General features: G+C 48.9%; 1 protein-coding gene, 1 long non-coding RNA gene and 2 other non-coding genes across 6 annotated transcripts; 1 reads left to right on the forward strand and 3 right to left on the reverse strand.

Annotated features, from left to right (window-relative positions):
* The first annotated feature begins 3,440 nt into the window (after positions 1 to 3,440).
* Trim7 (tripartite motif containing 7) lies at positions 3,441 to 18,666 on the forward strand. Of its 3 annotated transcripts, none has more exons than XM_050158535.1 (7): positions 3,441 to 3,719; positions 8,146 to 8,241; positions 12,687 to 12,917; positions 14,582 to 14,604; positions 15,107 to 15,222; positions 15,719 to 15,754; positions 17,531 to 18,666. In XM_050158535.1, exons 3-7 carry the CDS (start codon positions 12,693 to 12,695, stop codon positions 18,040 to 18,042), a joined length of 912 nt encoding a protein of 303 aa, XP_050014492.1. In that variant the 5' UTR covers positions 3,441 to 3,719; positions 8,146 to 8,241; positions 12,687 to 12,692; the 3' UTR covers positions 18,043 to 18,666. The 3 variants fall into 3 exon arrangements, with proteins under 3 accessions (XP_050014492.1, XP_050014490.1, XP_050014491.1); XM_050158533.1 differs by lacking the exon at positions 3,441 to 3,719 and adding an exon at positions 6,227 to 7,338; XM_050158534.1 differs by lacking the exon at positions 3,441 to 3,719 and adding an exon at positions 7,380 to 7,782.
* Trnak-cuu (transfer RNA lysine (anticodon CUU)) lies at positions 3,532 to 3,604 on the reverse strand. Its single transcript has one exon. It is a non-coding gene; the product is annotated as a tRNA-Lys (tRNA).
* On the reverse strand, positions 4,002 to 4,073 carry Trnaa-ugc (transfer RNA alanine (anticodon UGC)). Its single transcript has one exon. It is a non-coding gene; the product is annotated as a tRNA-Ala (tRNA).
* LOC126511438 (uncharacterized) lies at positions 12,947 to 18,789 on the reverse strand. Its single transcript, XR_007594692.1, has 4 exons — positions 18,662 to 18,789; positions 16,483 to 16,633; positions 15,644 to 15,735; positions 12,947 to 14,815 (listed from the first exon to the last, which is right to left on the reverse strand). It is a non-coding gene; the product is annotated as an uncharacterized lncRNA (long non-coding RNA).
* Between the last annotated feature and the right edge of the window lie 2,209 nt (positions 18,790 to 20,998).

Below are 20,998 nucleotides of genomic sequence, written 5' to 3' on the forward strand. Positions count from 1 at the left end.
CTGAGCTCAAGGCTCTCCGACCCCTTCAATAGGATGGACACACGGAGAGTCCGAGTTTGCAAACTTGTGTAAGAATAAAGGCTCTTTGTTTTTACATACAGGGCTCGGTCTCCTTGTTGGTTTTGAGGGAACTCCATGACCTGGGCATAACAAATAACAATATAGACTGATACCTAGAACATGCATCACTCAGCTTCAACAAGTTTTATTCTTCCGGGAATTCTCCTTTACCTCTACCTCCCTCCACCTCCTCCTCCTCACTCTTGTGGGCTACCCTTCCATAGTCACTTAATGACCATCTCCTTCTGACTGATCCAACGATTCCTTTGTATCCCTTTTTTTGTTTGTTGGTTTGTTTGTTTTTCAAGACACGGTTTCTCTGTGTAAGCTTTGGAATATGTCCTAGAACTCGCTCTATAGACCAGGCTGGCCTCGAACTCACAGAGATCCTCCCAGCTCCTTGGTACCCTTTTGAATTTAGAGATTAATATGGATAGCTTCAGATTTCAGGTATTAATCCCTTACCGTGGTTTTAGCATTGTTCCCTTTCTATTGCAGTGATGGAAACACTGCCGTACCAGACAGGCAGAGTCCCCATCTTTCTGAAGTTCACTTTTTGATAGGCTATTTAGATCACTGGAACAGATGTAGAAATAATGTCGGGGAATGATGACCACAGTGATTTCACAGGCTCAGAGTAAAAAAAAGTGTCAGAGAGTGCTCAGGGAAAGACAGATTAAAAGAAGTGACAGGGAGCTGAGTCAGAAAAGGAAAGAGCCAGCCATCATCGGAAGATCTGGGGGAGGAGGCCTGCACGGGAAGAAAGAGAGAGGGTTCGAGGCTCTGAAGAAGCAGCACATGGATGGTTTCAAAGGCAGAGAGAAGATTGGTGGTACCAATGGTACCAATCTTCTGGGAAAGGACAGGTCATAACTATACCTCTCTGGATCTGAGTTCTGATGATGTCATCTACGTCATTGGTTTGTGCTTAGGTAGAAAGGTGAGTGGGAGCCATGGACTCTGCTGTGGGTGGTGGGGGTTGGACTCCCAGGCTAGTGAACACACAGCGTCAGCCCTAAAGAATATGTGAATGCATATTCTAGGGGATTACATTAATGAAAGTACTAGCCAAAGGGATTGTCCCTGTTTCAAAAATTGCTACAATAACTTTAGAGAAAATCAGCAATATTTGTAAGTAGATTTTGAAGCCTTAAGGTAAACTGGAGTTTAATGCTTTCAACCATAACAAATTAAAGGTCACCAAATTTTCACCGAGAAAGTGGGTGTCCCTTTCCCATTTACAGACTCCACCTTCAGATACGATCTCCAGTAAGAGTGGTAAACTAGGGGGTCTCCCAAAACACCCAGAGATTTTAGTCCAACTTGTCTTGACTGACAAACAGTGGAGGGTTGGGTTGTTTTGGGTCATCTTTCTGGCCACTCTTCCTGTTCCAGGCATTCCTGGAGAATTGGGCTGTTCTGGTTGGCATTTTCACTTCTCCCTCGCCTACTCTTCATGGTCCTCAGAACAAGGGCACGTGACTGGCATGGTCTCATGTCTGAGAGACTTGTAGCCTTGCACAGATGTGACGCAGCAATGAAATCATGAAGTGGACACTTGAGGACTGTTGTCCTTCTCTTGACCCAAGGCAAACCCTAGGAGAATGATCTCAGGTTAGGCAAAGGGGAATCAGTGACAATTGAAAAAACTATGGGATTATTTTTAGAATAGTTAGATAACACCCACAAATATACTAAATATGGTGATAATTTTCCATATTCAATAAGGCTGTTTTTTATTATATGTGTAGCATGTATGTATGTACACCACATGTGCGTCGGTGCCCTTGGGTGCCAAAAGAGGTGTTGAATCTCCTTGTACTCCACAGTTAAAGATGGTTGTGAGCTGTTAGTATGTGGTGCTGAGAACCAAACTCAGGCTTTTTCGATTGTTTGCCTTGGTTTAGTTTTTGTTTTTCTTTTTTTTTTTTTTCAAAACAGAGTCTCACTGTGGGGATCAGGCTGGCCTTAAACTCAGAGACTCACCTATGTCTGACTCCTAAGTGTTGGGATTAAAGACGTGCAGTCACTATTTCAGCCCAAACTCAGTTTTCTATAAGCACAGCAAGTGTTTCTAACCAGAGTGATCCATCTTTTCTGCCCTTCCAGTAAAGCTTGTGAATAAAACACACACACACACACACACACACCACCCAAGTGGATGGTCCCTGCGGCAGCTGTGTGAGCCCCTGCTGTAGCGGAGTCAGGTTCAGCAATCAATGCCATGTGTTTTCTTTGCCACCAGTCTCTTCTTTACAATCAATGCTCTAGTTACCAGGCTTAGAGTGATTATTGTTTTTATACCTTTGCATCTATGTATTAGTGGCAATTAATTCCCAGAACTGAGATTTGCTGAGTTGGGGTTTATATGTAATTGTAATCTTATAGAAAAGGGTAAAAAAAAAAAAGAAAAAGAAAAAGAAAAAAGAAAAGGGTAAACCTCCCATTTCTAGGTTGATGATCCTTCCCCGTCCCTCCCAAGACTAAAGGTAGAAGGAATCCAAATATCCAAAGGTAGATGGATGAATAAAGAAACTGTGGTATATACCTGTAATCAAATGTTATTTGACCTCAATGGAAAGAAAATTTAATGCACACCACAACATCAGTGAACCCAGAAGATGTTCGGTTTGTGAGATAAGACAGTTAAAAGGCATGAATGTGTTTGGCATAGTAGTGCCTGCCTGTAACCTCAGCACTCTGGAGAGCTCTTGGGAGACAGGGCTCAGTAGAATCCTAAGTTCAAATGCACTAGTAGAGATAATGGAATTCACAAAGACCGTGGAATGGCGTTCGCAGGGGTGGAGTAAAGACCATAGTGGGGAGTTAGTGTTTGATTAAACAGTTTTGTCAGGACAGATGGGAAAGGTCCACGAGGCCAAGCACGGTGGCACACGCTGGCTGGCTGATCTCCGGGTTCACAGGCCGCTATGGTCAACAGAGCGAGTTCCAGGACAGTCAGTGCTACATAGAGAAACCCTGTCTCAAAAAACCAAGGGGGAAAAAAAAAGCCAAACCACACACACACACACACACAAAAAAAAAAAAAAAAAATAGAAAGAAAGAAAGAAAGAAAGAGAAAAAGAATGAGCGAACGAAGGAAGAAGCGAGAGAGAAAAAAAGAGAGAATAAAAAAAAGGTCCTCTCACCTGAAAATGCAAAAAGCGGCACAGCAATGTGGAACGTAGTTAATGCTACGGAAATGTACAGTTGACATGCTTCAAATAAGAATTGGAGATAAAATTCAGTGGTAGAGCTCTGCGCATGCAAGGCCCAGAGTTTGATTTTTAAAAAGAAAATATTTATTAAGATGAAGGATTTCGAATATATTTTGTCACAATAAAACTGAGTTCATGGGGTTCATGACATTTGCATTTCGATCTTAAGTTTCCGGAGTGTCATTGGTTTTTCCAAGAGGGTTGGAATGAAGACTGCTGTAGTTTCGTCATCAAGTCTAAAAGTACTGCCATGCGCCCAACGTGGGGCTCGAACCCACGACCCTGAGATTAAGAGTCTCATGCTCTACCGACTGAGCTAGCCGGGCGCTCAGCTGCAGGGCTCTTCATTTCTTCAGGGCTATGTTTGGAGAAGAGTCAGTAGGAAGTTTGGGGCTGAACGGAGAATTTGATAGAACTACCAAAGCGCGGACATTTTGAGCCGTAAGTGCCTGACCATCCTCCTTATTTAGTTCCACTTTCTGCTTACGTTTTTCTACCAAGATCAGGGGTTTTTTGGGTGGGGTAGGGTGGGGGAATAACTCGAATGTTATCGGGAGTAGTTCCGAGTTGAGAAAAGTGAGCGAAGCGAAGCCAGCCCCTGCTAACGACCTTTTCTAACGCGTGCCTCCACCATCTGGAGTTTTTCGCAGCTCTCGGCTTGCTCGTTCAATTTGTAAATTTAGCATGAGAAAAACAAAAACCTAGTATGCAAAAGTTATTGCCTGGAGATGCCGGGGATCGAACCCGGGGCCTCATACATGCAAAGCATGCGCTCTACCACTGAGCTACATCCCCACTCGCTCTCGACGGCTTCTTAGAACTTCCCTAGTGATTGCATGACGTAAGCCTCCTAATTACAGACTGAATCCCGCTGTCTGCGGACCGCAAACACTACAGAAGCCGCGTCGAGGCGTGCGTTCTGGAGTCTTCCTCCGATCCTCACTAAAGAAGCTTTTTCTCCCGGAAAGATGCCCAAGCGCGGACAGATCCGACACCAGAAACTGGGTAGAGCGTAGAAAAGGAGAACAAAGAAACCCATTCATCAGGCGTTATAACAAAAAAGAACCGCGACCCGAAAAAGAAGATACGGTTAGTTTGTGTAAACGCAAGATAATAGTAAAACATAAAATGTTTAAACAAAATAATGAAGTTAATTACTCTAGATGCGGAAAGTGCATAGGAAATGGACAAGTTTTCAAATGCTTGATTTTCCCCCCCCTTCAATTTCACAATTTAAAACTGTGTGTGATGGCCTGCAGGCTTCGTGGATAAGGTAACATTTAAAAGGAGAGCTGGGGGAGGTGGGCAGTACACTCTACAGGTTTCTGCGAGGAGACAGAAGCCGTGCGAGCCCAGGAGCTGGATTCGACGGTGCTGCAGTTGTGTGTCTGCGTAGCATTTGTAAGTCAACCATAACTAATCAAGCCACTTCAGCACGGCATCCCCATGAATCAGTTGCCCTGCCCTCCGTCCACTGAAGAGGTCTTCGCCACATTCCACTGCATGTGTGTATGGATGAGGGGGGTTGAAAAAACAGCAAAAGTATCGGTGAGCTACTTGGAAGCTATAGTCTACAGAAATAACCTTTTAAAAAAAAATCTGGGTCTCATATAACTCAAGCTGACGTTCAACTGGCCACATAGCCAGAGATGACCTTGAATTCCGGATCCTCTGCCCTTTAATGCTCTGATTACTGGTCTGTGCCACCAGGCCCAGCAAAAACACATCAGTGAAGGTCCTTGAAGTCTTTACTCTGACTTCTTGGTACCGGCCCTGCTCACCACCTGCAGTTCTGTGCTCGAAGGTGGTGGCTGGCATTCCTTAGTCTCGGGACTCACTCGTTTCTTCAACTGACTTAAAGTTCCTTATCTTAAAAATAATTGCATTTGAATTTGCAGAAAAATTAAAACGTTCCATGACGGAGGGGGAGAATCAAGCAGGAGCCATTACACAGGAGTCTTTCCAACATGTAGTAATATCAAGAAGGCCCACAGGGCTGCATTGTGGTCAACACCAGAAGTCATAGGAGATGATGAGGACAGGGAGATGTAGCTGGGCACAAAGAGAAGGTGGGGTCTTCAGGTTATTGCGAGGACTTTCAGTTTTACTGAGAGTTAGTAGCTATTCAGAGGGCTCTGGTGTATACTGTGGAGACATCAGCTCTCAAATGGTTCTCTAAGGTCGAAAAACTGGAAGCTCAGACACGGGCTTAAGGCAACAGAAAGTCTTCCTAGCCAGCAACTATACTGGATAGTCAGGATCCCAGTGTAGTAGGGAGCCTTTCTCAGCGTGAGTCTCAAAGCACAAAACCATTTCTGGGTTGACATATACTTATGTCAGTCAGCCAGAAACAACTACAGAAGCTAAAAAGCAAGGTCAGTACATTTTTTTGGGACTTTCCCAGAACTATATGGACTTTGATGGATGAAGCCTTTGTTTCAGTTTTGGCGGGCATTGCCATCTACCGTCTACATGCTGAGTGTTACAGTCTGAATGGCACTTCCACCATGGAGTCAGTTGTGCTAAGGTCTGGGGCCCTGTTCTAAAAGCTCCCAGGCGTGTTGAGACTGAGGCCTAGGGACTGAGCCAGGGCAGGGAGTGGAGTGAGAAGCCGCAGAAACTAACAAGAAAGTAGGAGACCATAGACTGGAGAGAAGGGGAACGAAGTGTCCTGGGGGGCAAGGAGAAAATGCTCTCAGGAAGGACACCTCAGAGAGCAGGAGAGGTGAGTGAGGGCTGCACCTTCGGGTTAGAATTTCATGATTAGTGGGTGACACTGACTAGAAAGGTTTTGAGAGGGGTAGAGAAGGTAGTCTGACCTTCGTGGCCTCCAGAGCAAAACGAGACAGGGAAGCAACTCCAGAAAGCGTCTGCAGAATCCAGCTGGACACCAGTTGGAGAGACAGAGAGGGTTTTTTTTTTTTTTTTTTTTTTTTGGGAGGTAGTGGTGGAATAATACTGAATGAAATGAGAAAAAGTGATCGTATTACTTGTTCAGAATTAAAGGGGAGAATTGTAGGAGATTTAGTTAACAAAAGTGGACAAAAGGCCATCCCTGGGGCGAGGAGGTACAGCCAAATTCCAGACCCTAAGTTTAGCTCAGCGCAGTGCCAGGGTGAGTCGGTATGCGGAGAACAAGATACCTTGCCCCGGAGAGCCAGGCCTTTGCCCCTGTCCTGCCAGGTCAGCCCAGGTCGCCAACTGGGAGTGGAGTCCAGCTGGGCTTGTGTGCTGTGCTCACCTGTCCCGGAGTGTCCTACTGCTGCCTGGGCCATACTGGGCGGTCTAAAGGGGCTGAGGAAGGGGGGGTCGATAGAAGGGAGGTCGCCGGCTGGGGTGGTGGCTCCGGGAGCCCAGAGAAAGGGCACCACTTGCCTCCACTCCCAGCTGGGTGCACCCTCAGCTCAAGTCTCAGCTTGCCGGGTGCCGGCCCCGCCCTTTCTCACCCAGTGGGTACGCGGGAGCCCGGCCCAGCTTGGAGTTACTGTGGAGCCCAGGGGCCTTCCCAGCGCCACAGGACTTGGATGTACCAAGGACACGGATGGCGACGGTGGGGCCGCGGACCGGGCCGAATGCAGGGGCCGAAGCGCTGGCGCTGGCGGCAGAGCTCCAAGGAGAGGCGACATGCTCTATCTGCCTAGAGTTTTTCCGGGAACCGGTGTCGGTGGAGTGCGGTCACAGCTTCTGTCGCGCCTGCATCATGCGCTGCTGGGAGCGTCCTGGAGCGGGGACCGGCACCGTGACCCGCACGCTGCCCTGCCCGCTGCCCTGCCCTCAGTGCCGCGAGCCCGCGCGCCCCAGCCAGCTGCGGCCCAACCGACAGCTGGCAGCGGTGGCATCGCTACTTCGGCGCTTCAGCCTACCCCCGACAGTCACCGGGGAGTGCGGGACCCCTGCGGTGGCGGCCGGGACAGCGGCTGCCCGGTGTTCGCAACACGGAGAGCTGCTTAAGCTCTACTGCCAAGACGACGGACGTGCCATTTGCGTGGTGTGCGACCGCGCCCGCGAGCATCGTGCGCATGCCGTGCTGCCACTGGAGGAGGCGGTGCAGGAGGCCAAGGTGGGTGCAGGATTTTCTGGACCCCTGGCTCTACTCCAGCCCTCCCGGCTCTCCTGGCAGACAACAGGCAGGATGGCCTACAGCGGAACTCGCGTCTCCTTTCTCTCATCCTATATTGTGGTTTTCCAGGACATCCCTCATCTCCTCTGGTCCCTCGGAGCCCGCTGCTGCCTGGAGACGACCCCAGGGACTTGAAGATTTTCTTGTCTGTTCCCAACCGTTGTTGTAACTCTGTCTGAAAGCAAAGTCTGTTTCCACGCCCACATGTCCTCCGCCTTCACTTACTTCTTTCCTAGGGGCGTGGCACTTCTCAAAGTACCCGGTTCTTGGAGGACCATAACGGGGGCTTCCTGGTTTATGTGGTCTGTCTCAAGAGGTCTGGGCTGTGTGAAGCCTCTGGGCACCTCCCCTTTGTCTGTCCCTTGCTGGGTAGCTGCACAAGAGGTGTGTGCACCCCCTGGCCTTTGCTGCTCTGTCCCTCTCCAGCCCTCCTACGCATAAGCTTTCTGTTGCTGGAGACAAGATGGGCTGAACCAGTGTGGGAGTCTTGAGTTTCAGCGTAGACCATGTGGCTGATGACCTTGGGAAAGCGAGCTCCTGGGGCTTTTTGAGTGCCTCTGTGTCTGTTTTGCGCGGATAGGCTAAGTTTGCACACGCTCTCTTCGCCCCACAGCCAGAGATGATATCTATCAGGTCTCCTGCCCCCGAGAACGAGCAGAACCTTGGCTTTCTCCCAGATGGCTCTAGGATGGCACATGAGAGGGTTTCCAGAATTCTCTTCTCACAGTATCTCCCTTCGTACCACAGGAGCTGCTGGACTCCAGGCTGAGGGCCTTGAAGAAAGAACTGGAAGAGTATGAAGTGTTCCGGTCCACCGAGGAGAGGGAGAGCAAGGAGCTTCTGGTGAGTCCAAGTATGGGAGGCATAGTGTGTGTGTGTGTGTGTGTGTGTGTGTGTGTGTGTGTGTTAAAACAGTAGGGTGGATTTCGGAAAGATAACATGGTATATACATTATGAAGGTTGACCATATAATTTACAATACAAACCAGAGCTTATGAAAGGGACTGTTCAAATAATTTTTAGGATGCACAGTCATTCATAATAGGCCAATTAGGATCTTTAGTAGCATCTTGTAACTGAATGCATTAATATTTCTTCACAGAAACATGTCATAATATGTGAAAACATGAACACAATAAGGAGACACGTATTATTAACCTGAGACATATTCTGCAATGGAAAGAACTAGCTCTGTAGACCAGGCTGGCCTCGAACTCACAGAGAGCCACCTGCCTCTGCCTACCAAGTGCTGGGATCAAAGATATGTACCAACACTGTCGTTTTCTACCTCAAAAATCAGCCCCTAGCTCAATAAATAGTGCTGAAAGAATGAAAGGAACCATTAGGGCCTTTTAGGGTGAAGTCATTTGTTCATGAAGCCAGGAATAGAGAAGCTGGGAGGACCCTCTTATTCTTTAGAAACTTATAGAAATTTATATTGTGGGATGCACACACCAGTGTCTGCATATGGAGGTCAGAGGGCAACTCTGTGTCAGTTCCTGCCCTCTACCTTGATGTTATCTCGGGATTGAACAGATGGCCAGGTTTATGAGCCAAGTGTCTCTTACCCGCTGAGATGTCCCACTAGCCCAAACTCCCTGTTCTTTAGGTTAGGAAAGGAAAGATTGTGAAGTTCAGATACCCAGTATCCTCTCTGTTGCTATTGTTGCTTCATAATTTGTTTGAGACAAAGCCTCTCTATAGCCCTGGCTGTCCTGGAACTTACTATGTAGGTTGGCTTCTAACCTACAGAGACCCACTGGCTTCTCCCTCCCTAGAGCTAGGGTTGAAGTTATGTACCACCATGCCTGGCCCTCTCCTTACTGCTGTAATTTAGAAAAAGTGGCGTGTGAGAGAAAGACACCATGAGACAGAGTTAGTGTGAGGGTGGTTTTATTAGGGGGAAGTTATGTAAAAAGAGGGGAGGGCAAGACTGGCCTCTGGGGACAGGAGTGGCAGAATAAAAAAGGAGGGGAGAGAGACAGACAGACAGACAGACAGATGGAGACAGAGAGAGAGATATGGGAGGTGGGCAGGGCCCTTTTAAAAGGGGATGCAGTGAATGTGCACCGGAAGTGCTCTTAGTGGCTACAGAATTAGTCCCTTAGTGTCACTTGGTGATAGTGATTCTGATGCATCCTGTCAAAATCCCAAGGTTAGGCCAGCACAGATGCCCAAATACTAACACTCTTAACTGAGTACCAACACCCTTAACTGAGTACCAGCACCCTTAACTGAGTACCTTAACTGATTTATACCTTTGTTTCACATTTGCTCATTCCCTTCAATTACCAAAGCAAAGTTCATCCATTCAGACCTTTATTCCAGCCGGGTAGTGGTGGCACACGCCTTTAATCCCAGCACTCGGGAGGCAGAGGCAGGCGGATCTCTGGGAGTTCTAGGTCAGCCTGGTCTACAGAGCTAGTTCCGGGACAGGCTCCAAAGCCACAGAGAAACCGTGTCTCGGAAAAAAAAAAAAAACCAGACCTTTATTCCACCGCTGCGGGAGAAAGGAGCAAGAGCTGGCTCTTCAACCTTTGGTTTCCAGCTTTGACTAAGAGGACATTCTATTCCCAGCCTCCGACCCACCTCCCCGGGGTATTGTTCAGCACTTTCCACCTCTGCCCTTTCCCAAACCCAGCCTATCCAAACCAGGGCCTTTCATGGCCAAGCAAGTGCTCTACCAGGGAGCCAGGTGTCCCTCATTCTTCTTACTGTACACCAGCAGCGGGTGAACCTGCCTCTGCTCTTCCACTAAACGGGAATTTCATAATTGTACATATCATGTGGACTGGAAGGTGGGGGGTAGGAAGAGGAGCATACTCTCATCTGAAAAATGCCATTACCCCAGGGGTCATCCAGTAATGACTGCAGGCATTTTGGTTGTCAGCACTGGGAGTGTCATTGGCACTTACCCGGCAGGGCTCTTAGGGGTTAAATAGTCCATAATACACAGGGAAGCCCCCACTGCCAGGAATTATCAGGCCCCCAATGTCAACAACAGCAAGACTGGGACACCACTGTTTGCAGTCTTCTTGGTCCGTTACTCTGCTTTCTGCTGGTGTTGCACGGTATCATGGTAAATAAAAAGAAAGGGGAAGTGGGTACCTTTCGGCGAGCCAAAGTATGCCACTAAGCAAACATGTTTGGAGCAGCAGTGTTAGTGCAAGAGGATTATCGGAGGGAGAGGGTAGAGAGGAGGGGAGGGGGAGGAGAGGATAATAGTGAAAGGCCATGTGGGGACAAGAAGAAGAAAGAGAGGGGCAAGAGGCAAGAAAGACGGGAGAGCGAGCTGTGCTCCGGCAGACACTTTTAAGGGGTGCACCTGTTGCACAGCTGATGGTGAAAGACACCTGGCAACAGGTGACAAAGTACTGCTTTGGTGGCAGAGGCAGGCTGCAGCCGCAACTAACAGAATGTAGCTGGGTTAAGATGGCTCACACCTTTAATTCCAGCACTCGGCAGGGGGGTGTGCAGAAACAGAAGGTTATTTGTGAGTCTGAGGCCAGCCTGGTCTTCATAAAGAATTCCAGGACAGCCAGGGCTATATAACAACAACTGTGAAAATTTAGTGTACAGGTCTGGAGGCTGGGAAGTCATCAGAAGGATGGCGCCGGTAGCTCCTCTGCACTGAGTGAGAGCCTTCTTGCGGAACCATAACAAGACAGAGGGCATCACATGAAAAGAATCTTATGTTCTTAGATTCTTCCCTTCCTCCTTACCTTACCCCACTCCAGTTTTTAAAGGTGGTGTCTCATGCAGTCCAGGTTGGCCTGGAACTCGCTACGTAGTCCAGGCTGGCCTTGTACTTGCGGAGACTCATTCTCCCGAGTGCTACAGATATAGGCATTTCACCACTGACACAGACACGGAGAGTTGTTTTGATAAACACCTTTTCTTGGGTTGTTCCCTTGGGAGTCAATATCATACAGTTAACAAAAGTACAGACCTTAGAGCAGACCCTGGCTGCCTTAGAATCTTGGCTTAACAGTTTCTAAGATGGGTCTTCCCATCCTAAAATGGAATAAGAAGGGTGCCGACCTCACTGGGTCAAGTGAATGAGTTAAAGTCCTCCTTGCTGATGCTACTGTTCAGTGTCTGACGATGGAAATGAGGCAAGTGTGCTGTGGGAAGCCTCGGGAGCCATGATGTGAGCCCAGGGCTCCTGAATGCACCCTCTCACAGTCTCCTCTTCTGCTCACCCTTTCTTTCCTCTGTAATGGCTTGGGAGAGGACCTTGCCTAATTGAGCCAATCCTAATTGATACTTCCTTGTTGATAGCCAGGCGGGTCCTTGTTTACTCTATTGGAATTTTGCTACACAAGTAAGTGTGTTTGTATAAAAAAAAAAAATCAAGGAGTTCATCTAAAAACATGAAAAATCCTGAATCTGACAAGGGAAAGACTAGAATGTTAAGTCTGAACGGAGCATGTACTTAGTGCCAAGTGTGTGTGCTGTTACCTCTGCTTAACACACTTAAGCTTCTTCTCCCCTGTACCTCCAGAGTTCTACATTTTCCCCTTGCATTTCCATCAGAATTGAAGCCAAAAGAATGTTTTTAAAAAATGGGGTTGGGTAGCTAGGTGGGGGTGGTGTTAGGGCACGCCTTTAATCCTAGCCCTCTGAAGGCTGTGACAGGCAGACCTCTGTGAGTTCAAGGCCAGCCTGGTCCAAGTAGAAAGCTCCAGGCCTGCCAGGATTACATGGTGAGACCCTGTCTCTAGCATATAAAGTAAAAGGGAATTAAATAAACACACAGAGGAAGAAGAAGCAACCTTTGATTTAATCCTCATGATGGAAGCTGCAGTTTGAGGTAGCTGTGGGGAGTTTGAAGCTGCCCTAAGGGGTGTAAATCTCCTGCCTTAAGAGATAACAGAGGACGCTGTGGCGGGGGAGAGGAGCAGGTGTTCAGGCTGTGGATTGCACACAGTTGGGCTATTTTAATTAAGGGTGTGCACAGTATGCAGGAGTGGGTGTGCCTGTTTCCCCAGGGGAAGCAACCCTGCCCTGGAGCATGCCTCCTTAAAGCTCCTGTCTTAAATCAGGCGGTGGTGGTGCTCACCTTTAATCCCAGCACTTGGCAGGGTAGAGGCGAGCTGATCTCTGTGAGTTCAAGGCCAGCCTGGGCAACAAGAGCTAGTTCCAGGACAGGCTCCAAAGCTACAGAAAAACCCCATCTCGATAAACAAAAGCAAAAACAAACAAAAAACAAACCCAAAATGAACCAACAAAAAGCTTCTGCAGGTCCCTCCCCCCAAGTCATGTGCCAACTTCTCTTCCAGAGACAGAAGCAGATGGCAGCAGAGAAAGAGAAGGTGGGGGCAGAATTCCAGGCGCTGCGGGCCTTTCTGGTGGAACAGGAGGGTCGGCTTCTAGGCCGACTGGAGGTGCTGTCCCGGGAAGTGACCCAGAAGCAGAATGAGAACCTGGCCCACCTCGACGGTGAGATCACTCAACTGTCCAAACTCAGCAGCCAGATCCAGGAGACAGCTCAGAAACCGGATCTAGACTTCCTCCAGGTGAGGCTGGCTCAGTCACAGCCCTGAAGCCTTTGCCCTAGGCCTTAGGAGAGGCTGCTGGAGAACAGTCAGACCCCAGGAGGAAGGGGATTGGAGAAAAGAGCACTGGTTGGAAGGTTAAAAGGAATGTGATAAAACATTCACAGTTATCATTATAATTTACAATTTATTTTACATTAATCTGTATATTCACACTTGAGTCCAGTCTCAGAACACAATTCTTGTCTTTGTTGTCTTTAATTTGCTCTAATGTACCCTATGCTCTTCTATTTTTATTAAAAAAAAAGAGTTGGGGCTAACCAGGCAGCGGCAGTGCACGCCTTTAATCTTTTAATCTCAGCATTTGGAAGGCAGAGGTTTGCCTGAGTTCAAGGCCAGCCTTATCCACAAAGCGAGTTCCAGGAGAGCCAGGACTGTTCAGAGAAACCCTTTCTCGAAGAGCAAGCAAACAAAAATAAAACAAACAAAAACAAGTTGGAGCTGGATAGATGACTTAGCAGTTAACAGCACTTCCCAGTCCCCAAATGGTGACTCATCACCTGTAACTCTAGTTTTAGGGGATCTGGCACCCTCTTCTGGCTGGTGGGCACAGGTGGTGCACAGTCATACAGGCAGGCAAAACACCCATACATAAACATGTGTTTTCTGTTTTTGTTTTCCGTGACAGGGTTTCTCTGTGTAGTTTTGGAGCCTGTCCTGGTACTCTGCAGACCAGGTTAGCTTCGAACTCAGAGAGATCCTTCTGCCTCTCTCTCCCAAGTGCTGGGTCTAAAGGCGTGCGCTGCCACTGCCTGGCTACATAAACATTTTTTTTAAATATTTATTTATTTTGTATACAATATTCTGTCTGTGTGTATAGCTGCAGGCCAGAAGAGGGCACCAGACCCCATTACAGATGGTTGTGAGCCACCATGTAGTTGCTGGGAATTGAACTCAGGACCTTTGGAAGAGCAGCCAATGCTCTTAACCTCTGAGCCATCCCTTCAGCTCCTACGTAAACATTTTTTAAAAATAATTAACTAGCCGGGTGATGGTGGCGCATGCCTTTAATCCCAGCACTCAGGAGGCAGAGGCAGGTGGATCTCTATGAGTTTGAGGCCAGCCTGGTCTACAAGAGCTAGTTCCAGGACAGGCTCCAAAGCTACAGAGAAACCCTGTCTTGGAAAAAGAAAAGAAAAATAATTAAAAATTAGTTCCCAGGACAGGCATAGTAGCATACACCGTTAACCCCAGCCCTCAGGAGGCAGAGGCAGGCAGATCGCTGTGAGTTTGAGGCCAGCCTGGTCTACATAGTGAGTTCCCAAACAGCCAGGGCCAGACAGTGAAACCCTGTCTGGGGAGTGGGGGGATGATGACACACACAAAAGAAAGAAGATACCGTGGCTTGTAGCGGGTGGTAACCATGGTAGTGGTAAACACTGGCTCTTGTCTGGTAGCCCAGGGAGGATTTCACAAGGAAGACTTTGCCTATCAGTGGCCAAGGCTGAAGGGTACTCTGAACTGACTTAACACGGTAGCCACCAGAGCTGGAAAGCCCTGCTGCCTGTGTTCAGGGGGCATGGCTTATTTTCTGGGAGTTAGGTAGGGGGTAAGTCATGTTTTCTCAAAGGGGGAATGAGGGTTATATGGTCACTGATTTGGTTTCCTTCCCTTTTTCCTTCCAGGAATTCAAAACCACACTAAGCAAGTGAGTGAACCTAACCATCCCTAGGTCTTCCCAAGCTCCTTTGCCCTCCCACCAAGCTTTCTCTTCTCATCCCAACATTATCTCCCACCCCCTGACCCCCAACCCCTACCTCCTTCCTTACCTGGGTACCTTTTGAGGCAAAGGCCCACCTACCTGGCTGTGGGAATTCCTGCATGAGGTTGGCTTTCCCTTCTCCTTGTACAGGAAGCAGCTGGGAAGATGGAGAGAAGGGATGGGGAGTATGAGAGGGAGGTAGGGAAGAAAGGAGAGAATAAGACAGTCAGTTTGAAGCTCTTCTCTTCAAAGGCAATTCTCCAGGCTGTAAACTCCTTCCCCCAGTCCCACCTCCTTTATAAAGGTTGTGTTATCTCCCAAGAGTGCACAAGTTGGTAATCAAGCCTCGAGGATTACATGTATCTAAACTATAGTTCCAGCCTAATTGCCAGAGGGCAGTGGTGTGGGCTGGTGTTCTTGGGACTTCCTCAGGGGCCTTGTCCTGCAGGTGCAGCAGCCTGCCTGGGTCCAAGCCAACCACAGTCTCATCTGAGATGAAAAATAAAGTGTGGAATGTCTCCCTCAAGAGTTTCGTCTTGAAAGGATTGCTGAAGAAGTTCAAAGGTATGGGGCCAGGGTGTGGGCCGGGCCATGCAGTGTTGGGTGGAGGGGCTGTGCTCCTGGCAGGAACGTGGGACCTACAGGCATGTCTTTCTTGAACTGTGAAGAAGGAGACAGGAGGTGGGGCACATCAAAGCCAGATTGTGGGAAGGCACCGATGACAAAGCCGTCTGTGTTTCACCCCAAGGCCTCCTGCTCACCATGGGGACAGATTAGAAGGGTAATGGGGCAGGAAGAAGGCTAAAGGGGAAGATGCCAGGTCAGACCGGTTCTAGACAATAGAGGGAGAAGGGGAAGTGGTGGAGCTAGGACACTTGGGGGGGGGGTCCTTCCTTGGGGGGGTCCCTCCCCCCTCTGTTCCCATCTTTGTTCTATACATCCAACTCTTGGTGTCTTGAGTGTCTGAAGTCAGGTGGGCACTCACTGTGTGGGAGAGGAGGTTTCCTGGCCAGGCAGACTCCCATGCTGTGCCCATTCGCTCTGCTTTGTTTCTCTGTAGAGGATCTCCAGGGAGAGCTGGAGAAAGAGGAGAAAGGTAAGAAGGACCCTTGCGACTGTGAGTATAAGGCTGGCCGGATGGGGAACCTGCTCCCTGCCAGAGGCTGTCTCTCTGGGCTTTGCAAGTGGTCACCCCTGTCTGCCTACCCACGGCAGTGACTATCACTCTGCCCCCATCCTAATCCTTGTTTGACCTCTTTGAACCCTCAGGTGCCAATGGGGCCCATTGGTCCATAAGCCATGAGTGGTCAGGGTGAGGAATGGTTTGGCCTCAGATTGCTTGGGATGGAGAAGTCTTTTCAATCGTGTGTGGGACTGGGGGGGGAGGACAGTGGGACTGGGGGGGACAGTGGAACTGGGGGGCAGTGGAAACAAAGAGACTGCAGAGATCTGGGAGGGGGTGGTGATCCAACACTGAAGGGAGGGGCGCATGTGCAGAGTACCTGGGTAGGATCCTGTAATGGCCCCTTTCCCTCTATACCCTCAGCCTCAGGGGCCTTCAAGTATCTAACTTCATTGCACATCAGGGTCTTGGCTTACTGTGCAACCACACACACTCCTTGCTTCTTCTGGAGTGCACCAACCGCACAGGAACTTCAGGACCTTTGTTCTGCAATGGCCATCCCTCAGTCAGAGTCAAGCTCTCCTGTCATATGGCTGATTTCCTTACCCCCTTCAGATCTTTGCTCTAATGTACCCTTCCAGGGAGGCATGCCTGGCTACTGTCGATGAAATTACCATTTGCTCTCAAGTTAGATCTCTTACCTTCTGCGGATCACACACTGCCTTTCTCACACAGCCCGGAAGGAAGCAACAAACGGGCAAGGTTGTTCACCTGCCTTGATCTCTCTGGTATTCCAGAGTGTCCTGGTCACAGTTTTATTGCTGCGAAGAGACACTAGGGCCAATGTAACTCCTATAAAGGAAAACATTTAATTGGGACTTGCCTTTATAGAGGGTTAGTTTATGATCATCATGGCTGAAAATGGACAGGCACAGTGCTGTAGCAGTAGCTGAGAGCTTTGCATCCTGATCGTAGGTAGCAGGCAGAAAGAGAGAGAAAAAGACTCTGGGCCTGGCGTGAGGTTTTGAAACCTCAAAGCCTAACCTTAGTGACATACTTTCTCCAATGAGGCCACACCTGCTAATCCTTCCTAAACAGTTCTAGGTTCTGGTGACTAAGCATTCAAATATGTGAGCCTATCTATCTTCAGTTGCCAATTGGTGGACATTTTCTTCACCCTGGCTATATGTTCAATTTTACAATAGAACAAGGATGGTATTTCCACAAATATCTCTGAATACATTACCTCTAAAGACAGTTTTTTTTAAAGATGGGATCACATTATATAGCCCTGGCTCTCCTACAAAAACAGAATTATCACACCTAGAGAACGTGATCATTCTTTATTGTGTCTAATTTTCAAATTTCTGCCGTTGTCTTTGTTTTGAGACAAGGCTCTGCCACTCCCGCGGGCTGACCTTGAACTCCTGATTCTTCTGCCTCTACCTCCTGAGCTCAGGCTTTCTCTACCACCCTAGCTCCACAATTATCTTTGACATCAGATTTGTTGACCCACTCAAATTGAGATCCAAATCAGGCCCACCGTATTTCTTAGATTTTATGAGTTTGTTAAAAATTTTAATACGTGTTTGTTAAATTGAGGAAAGAGATAAAGAAGAAAGAGGAAAGTTAAATAGCTAATGTGGAGGGAGGAGGGAAGACCAGGTGATAAGAAGGTAATGTGCTCTGAGTGTGTCGGGCTGTGAAAGTCACGCAGTTGGAGACATCTTTCCCTTTCTCTATCCTCAGTGGAACTCACTTTGGACCCTGACACAGCCAACGCCCGCCTCATCTTGTCCCTGGATCTAAAGAGCGTGCGCCTAGGACAGCGTGCCCAGGACTTGCCCAATCATCCCCGCCGCTTTGATACCAACACCCGCGTTTTGGCGTCCTGTGGTTTCTCCTCAGGGCGACATCACTGGGAGGTGGAAGTGGGCTCCAAGGATGGCTGGGCCTTTGGTGTGGCCCGCGAGAGCGTGCGTCGCAAGGGCCTCACGCCCTTTACCCCTGAGGAGGGCGTCTGGGCAATGCAACTCAACAATGGGCAATACTGGGCTGTGACCAGCCCGGAGAGGACGCCCCTCAACTGTGGACATCTGTCGCGGGTGAGGGTGGCTCTGGACCTGGAAGTGGGGGCGGTGTCCTTCTATGCAGTGGAGGACATGCGCCACCTCTACACCTTCCGAGTCAACTTCCAGGAGCGAGTGTTCCCCCTTTTCTCCGTTTGCTCCACTGGCACCTACTTGCGAATCTGGCCTTGAAGAGCTGTCGGGCTTCCTTGGAGGAATCAGGGCAGCCGCAGAGGGAACTCTCATCTCTAAGACAGAGGTGCTCCATCTTGGACCTTCCCTCCACACCCCTGACCCAGGCTAGAAGACTCTCATAGAGCACAACAGAGTCTCTGAAAACTGACCGAGGAGAGACGCACTGTGGGGTAACCGCAAAGGGAAAAGATGCCTTGGACCCTTGGCACCTGCTCCCTTCCTGTAATGTTCCTGCACTTTGTATCTGAACTGTGGAGAGGTGGTGGCCCACTAGGACAAATGCCCAGCTCTTAACAAGGGTGCTTCAAACCACATGAACTTACTACCTTGATTTAGAAGGGTCCCTGTGCGCACAGAACAGTGTCAAAGACTGGTACCCTTGCAAAAGAGTGTGCTTTGGCCCCGGACCCATCGGGTTATTAGTTTACATTCGTGGCAGCTGCAGGCTCTGGAGAGGTCATTGAGCCCTCCGGGTCCAGCTGGCCAGTTTGGCTGTTTATTTAGGGAGGAACGTTGTAGCTCCCGGCTCAGAAGCCAGTCTGGACTAGATCTGGAAGGAAACTCTTGACCTCTGTACGAGGCCTGTATGGACGACGGTGTACTCGTACACACGTACATTGCTGTTTTCCAGCACTCCTTAGCCTGATGTCCTTGAACACAGTGACTGGCAACGTGTGGTCACAGGTGCCTTAAGCTTCACGGTTTCCATCGCTGTATATCTCCTTTGGGTAAAGAGAGCAAAAGGTTCTGGAATTGTGAAACACAGGTTGATATTTAGGAGTTTACAGGTGGCAACTAGCACGGCGTAGAGATAAACATGGCATCAACTCGGTCCTGACAAACCCTTTCGGGAACTTAGTAACTCTGTGCAGACAGCAGAGAAGCCAGGTGGCCAGGATCACTGTGCCTCTCTGCCCAGAAGGGAGTTAAGCACCCCGGGCAAGCCTCCTTGTCTTCTTGGATACGAAACAGGGCTTCTGGAAAGGTAGCAGTGTTGCCTGCTTCGTGCTCCCCTGGGAAGCAGCAGAGTGGATGGAAATACAGATTTTGAACACATTTCTAGGAGTGGTTGGACTTACTCTGTTTTAACTGCATTAGGCTATGCCTGAGCAACAGCTTCAGCTAGTGTCACGTGCTTGAGGTGTGTGAGCTGGTGTGCTTGTAGCTCAGATTTGGGATCAGGGTTTTGGAGGGGGCATTTGTGAACAGCTGTATAGGGGTTAGCTGTTGCAGACATGGCTTACCACTCACTGTGAAATCATGAGGAACAGAGTTGGGATCCCAGCACCCATATAACAGGCAGCGAGCTCTGTAAATATCCAGGTCTCTAGCTTCAAGGGATACTGTGATGTCCTCTTTTGGTCTTTGTGTGCACACCCCAGAATTAGTGCACGCATGAGCATATACATTCACACACACACACACACACACACACACAATTTCACTTCAAAGGGATAATTTATTCTGGTGTGGAGACATGACAGCCAGCCCTAACCTGATAGCACTGCTCTATCCCAGTCAACTGGCACACTTCCTCCAGGTTGATCAAATCTATGTCATAATTTATACATCACTCCCCTAATGTTTAGGGGAGTTATCTTTAGCGTGGGAACTGCAGCCCCGAGTTACGATATCCCTGCCCCCATTTGAGGTGCTTATCTGCAAAGAAAACATAATAAATTCCCTCTGCTCCTGGAGCGGGGGAAGGAATTTTGAGCACTTGGTGATCATTCCTTGATCCCTGCTGGGGTCAGGTTACAGTCCCTATGCAGCCCCCTCCTCATTTGGTGCCATGGTATTAAAGCCAGCCCCAGCAGGACAATAAAAGAAGCTGCTCCACCTCAACCTCCTGCTCTGTGCATTCATTCAACCTGGACACCCTCTGCCAATTCTTGGACTTCAGGGCTGTGCTGGTGCGGCACTTTAGTGTTGGCTAAAGAAACTTAATATGGTCCCACGCACCCCTTAAGGGCTGCTGACAGTTACCCTGGAATGCCCGTGAGACCCCAGTGGCCTGCAGGTGGGATAATTATAGGATAGTGATGTTCCCGCTCTCTGCTTTTATAAACACTTATCTTAGCTGTGGGACTGGAATGGGGCGGTCTTCCTGTGACTACACAATGGGAAAGAGAAACAGCTGAGGGGAGTAAAGCGATTTCTCGTCCAGCTGCGGAGTCCGTAGACGATGTAATGGACACTTTTGGTGTCCCCTTTATAAGTCCCCCACCCCACTTAGCTCTCTACCGCACGGCATGCTGTTTGGCTCTAAGGCCAATTAGCAGGAAGAACAAACTCATTTAATCTAAATGGAGTCTGTCTTCAGTCTCTACCCGCGGATCGGCACGCCACAACACTGGACTCAAGTACAAGGGACTATGTCCTGGGGACAGATTTAGATAACTCCAAATACCAGGTTTCATGGCTCCTTTAAAGATGAGGTCTCACTCTGTATCTCTGGCCAGCCTGGAACTCTCTCTTTTCTTTATGTGGACTCGGCTGGCCTTGGACTCACAGATCTGGGATTAAAGGTGTCTGTCAATCATACTCAGCTTGTATGGTTTTTCAATGACTGCAATTTCCTTTCCATCATTCAGTGACTGTTTAGAAGGACAAAGTATTACATGTCGCAGGAAGTGGGATGTTGGGTATAGGTAGCTATCCTGTGTACATGTGAGGCCAGGACTAGGGATTGTGGGTAGCTGCTGTCTGTATGCAGATGTGATTATTGTTGTTTTTTAAAAAAATGCTGCAAGATCCCCGCGGCAGTAGGCAGCAGAAATGTTGTAGGTCCCAAATGGTGGTGGCGGGTCATGTGGCAGCAGGCAGTGGGCCCCAGGCAGAGACGGCTGCTGGTCCCTGAGCAATCGCTGGTCCCAGGCAGGGAGACACAGGGCGGGCGGGCAGAAGGCAGAAACATGGATAGACAGGACATGCAGGGTGAGGGTGAATGTTT

The sequence above is a fragment of the Alexandromys fortis genome, unplaced genomic scaffold, assembly GCF_014885135.2.
Source record: "Alexandromys fortis isolate MF-2015 unplaced genomic scaffold, M_Fortis_MF-2015_v1.1 scaffold_99, whole genome shotgun sequence".
NCBI lineage: Eukaryota > Metazoa > Chordata > Mammalia > Rodentia > Cricetidae > Alexandromys > Alexandromys fortis.

Coding starts and splice junctions, on each gene's coding strand:
- Trim7 (XM_050158533.1), top strand. CDS start 6,820: ATGGCGACGGTGGGGCCGCGGACCGGGCCGAATGCAGGGGCCGAAGCG. Junction 8,242..12,686: donor GGGAGAGCAAGGAGCTTCTG/GTGAGTCCAAGT, acceptor TTCCAGAGACAG/AAGCAGATGGCAGCAGAGAA. Junction 14,605..15,106: donor TTCAAAACCACACTAAGCAA/GTGAGTGAACCT, acceptor CTTGTCCTGCAG/GTGCAGCAGCCTGCCTGGGT.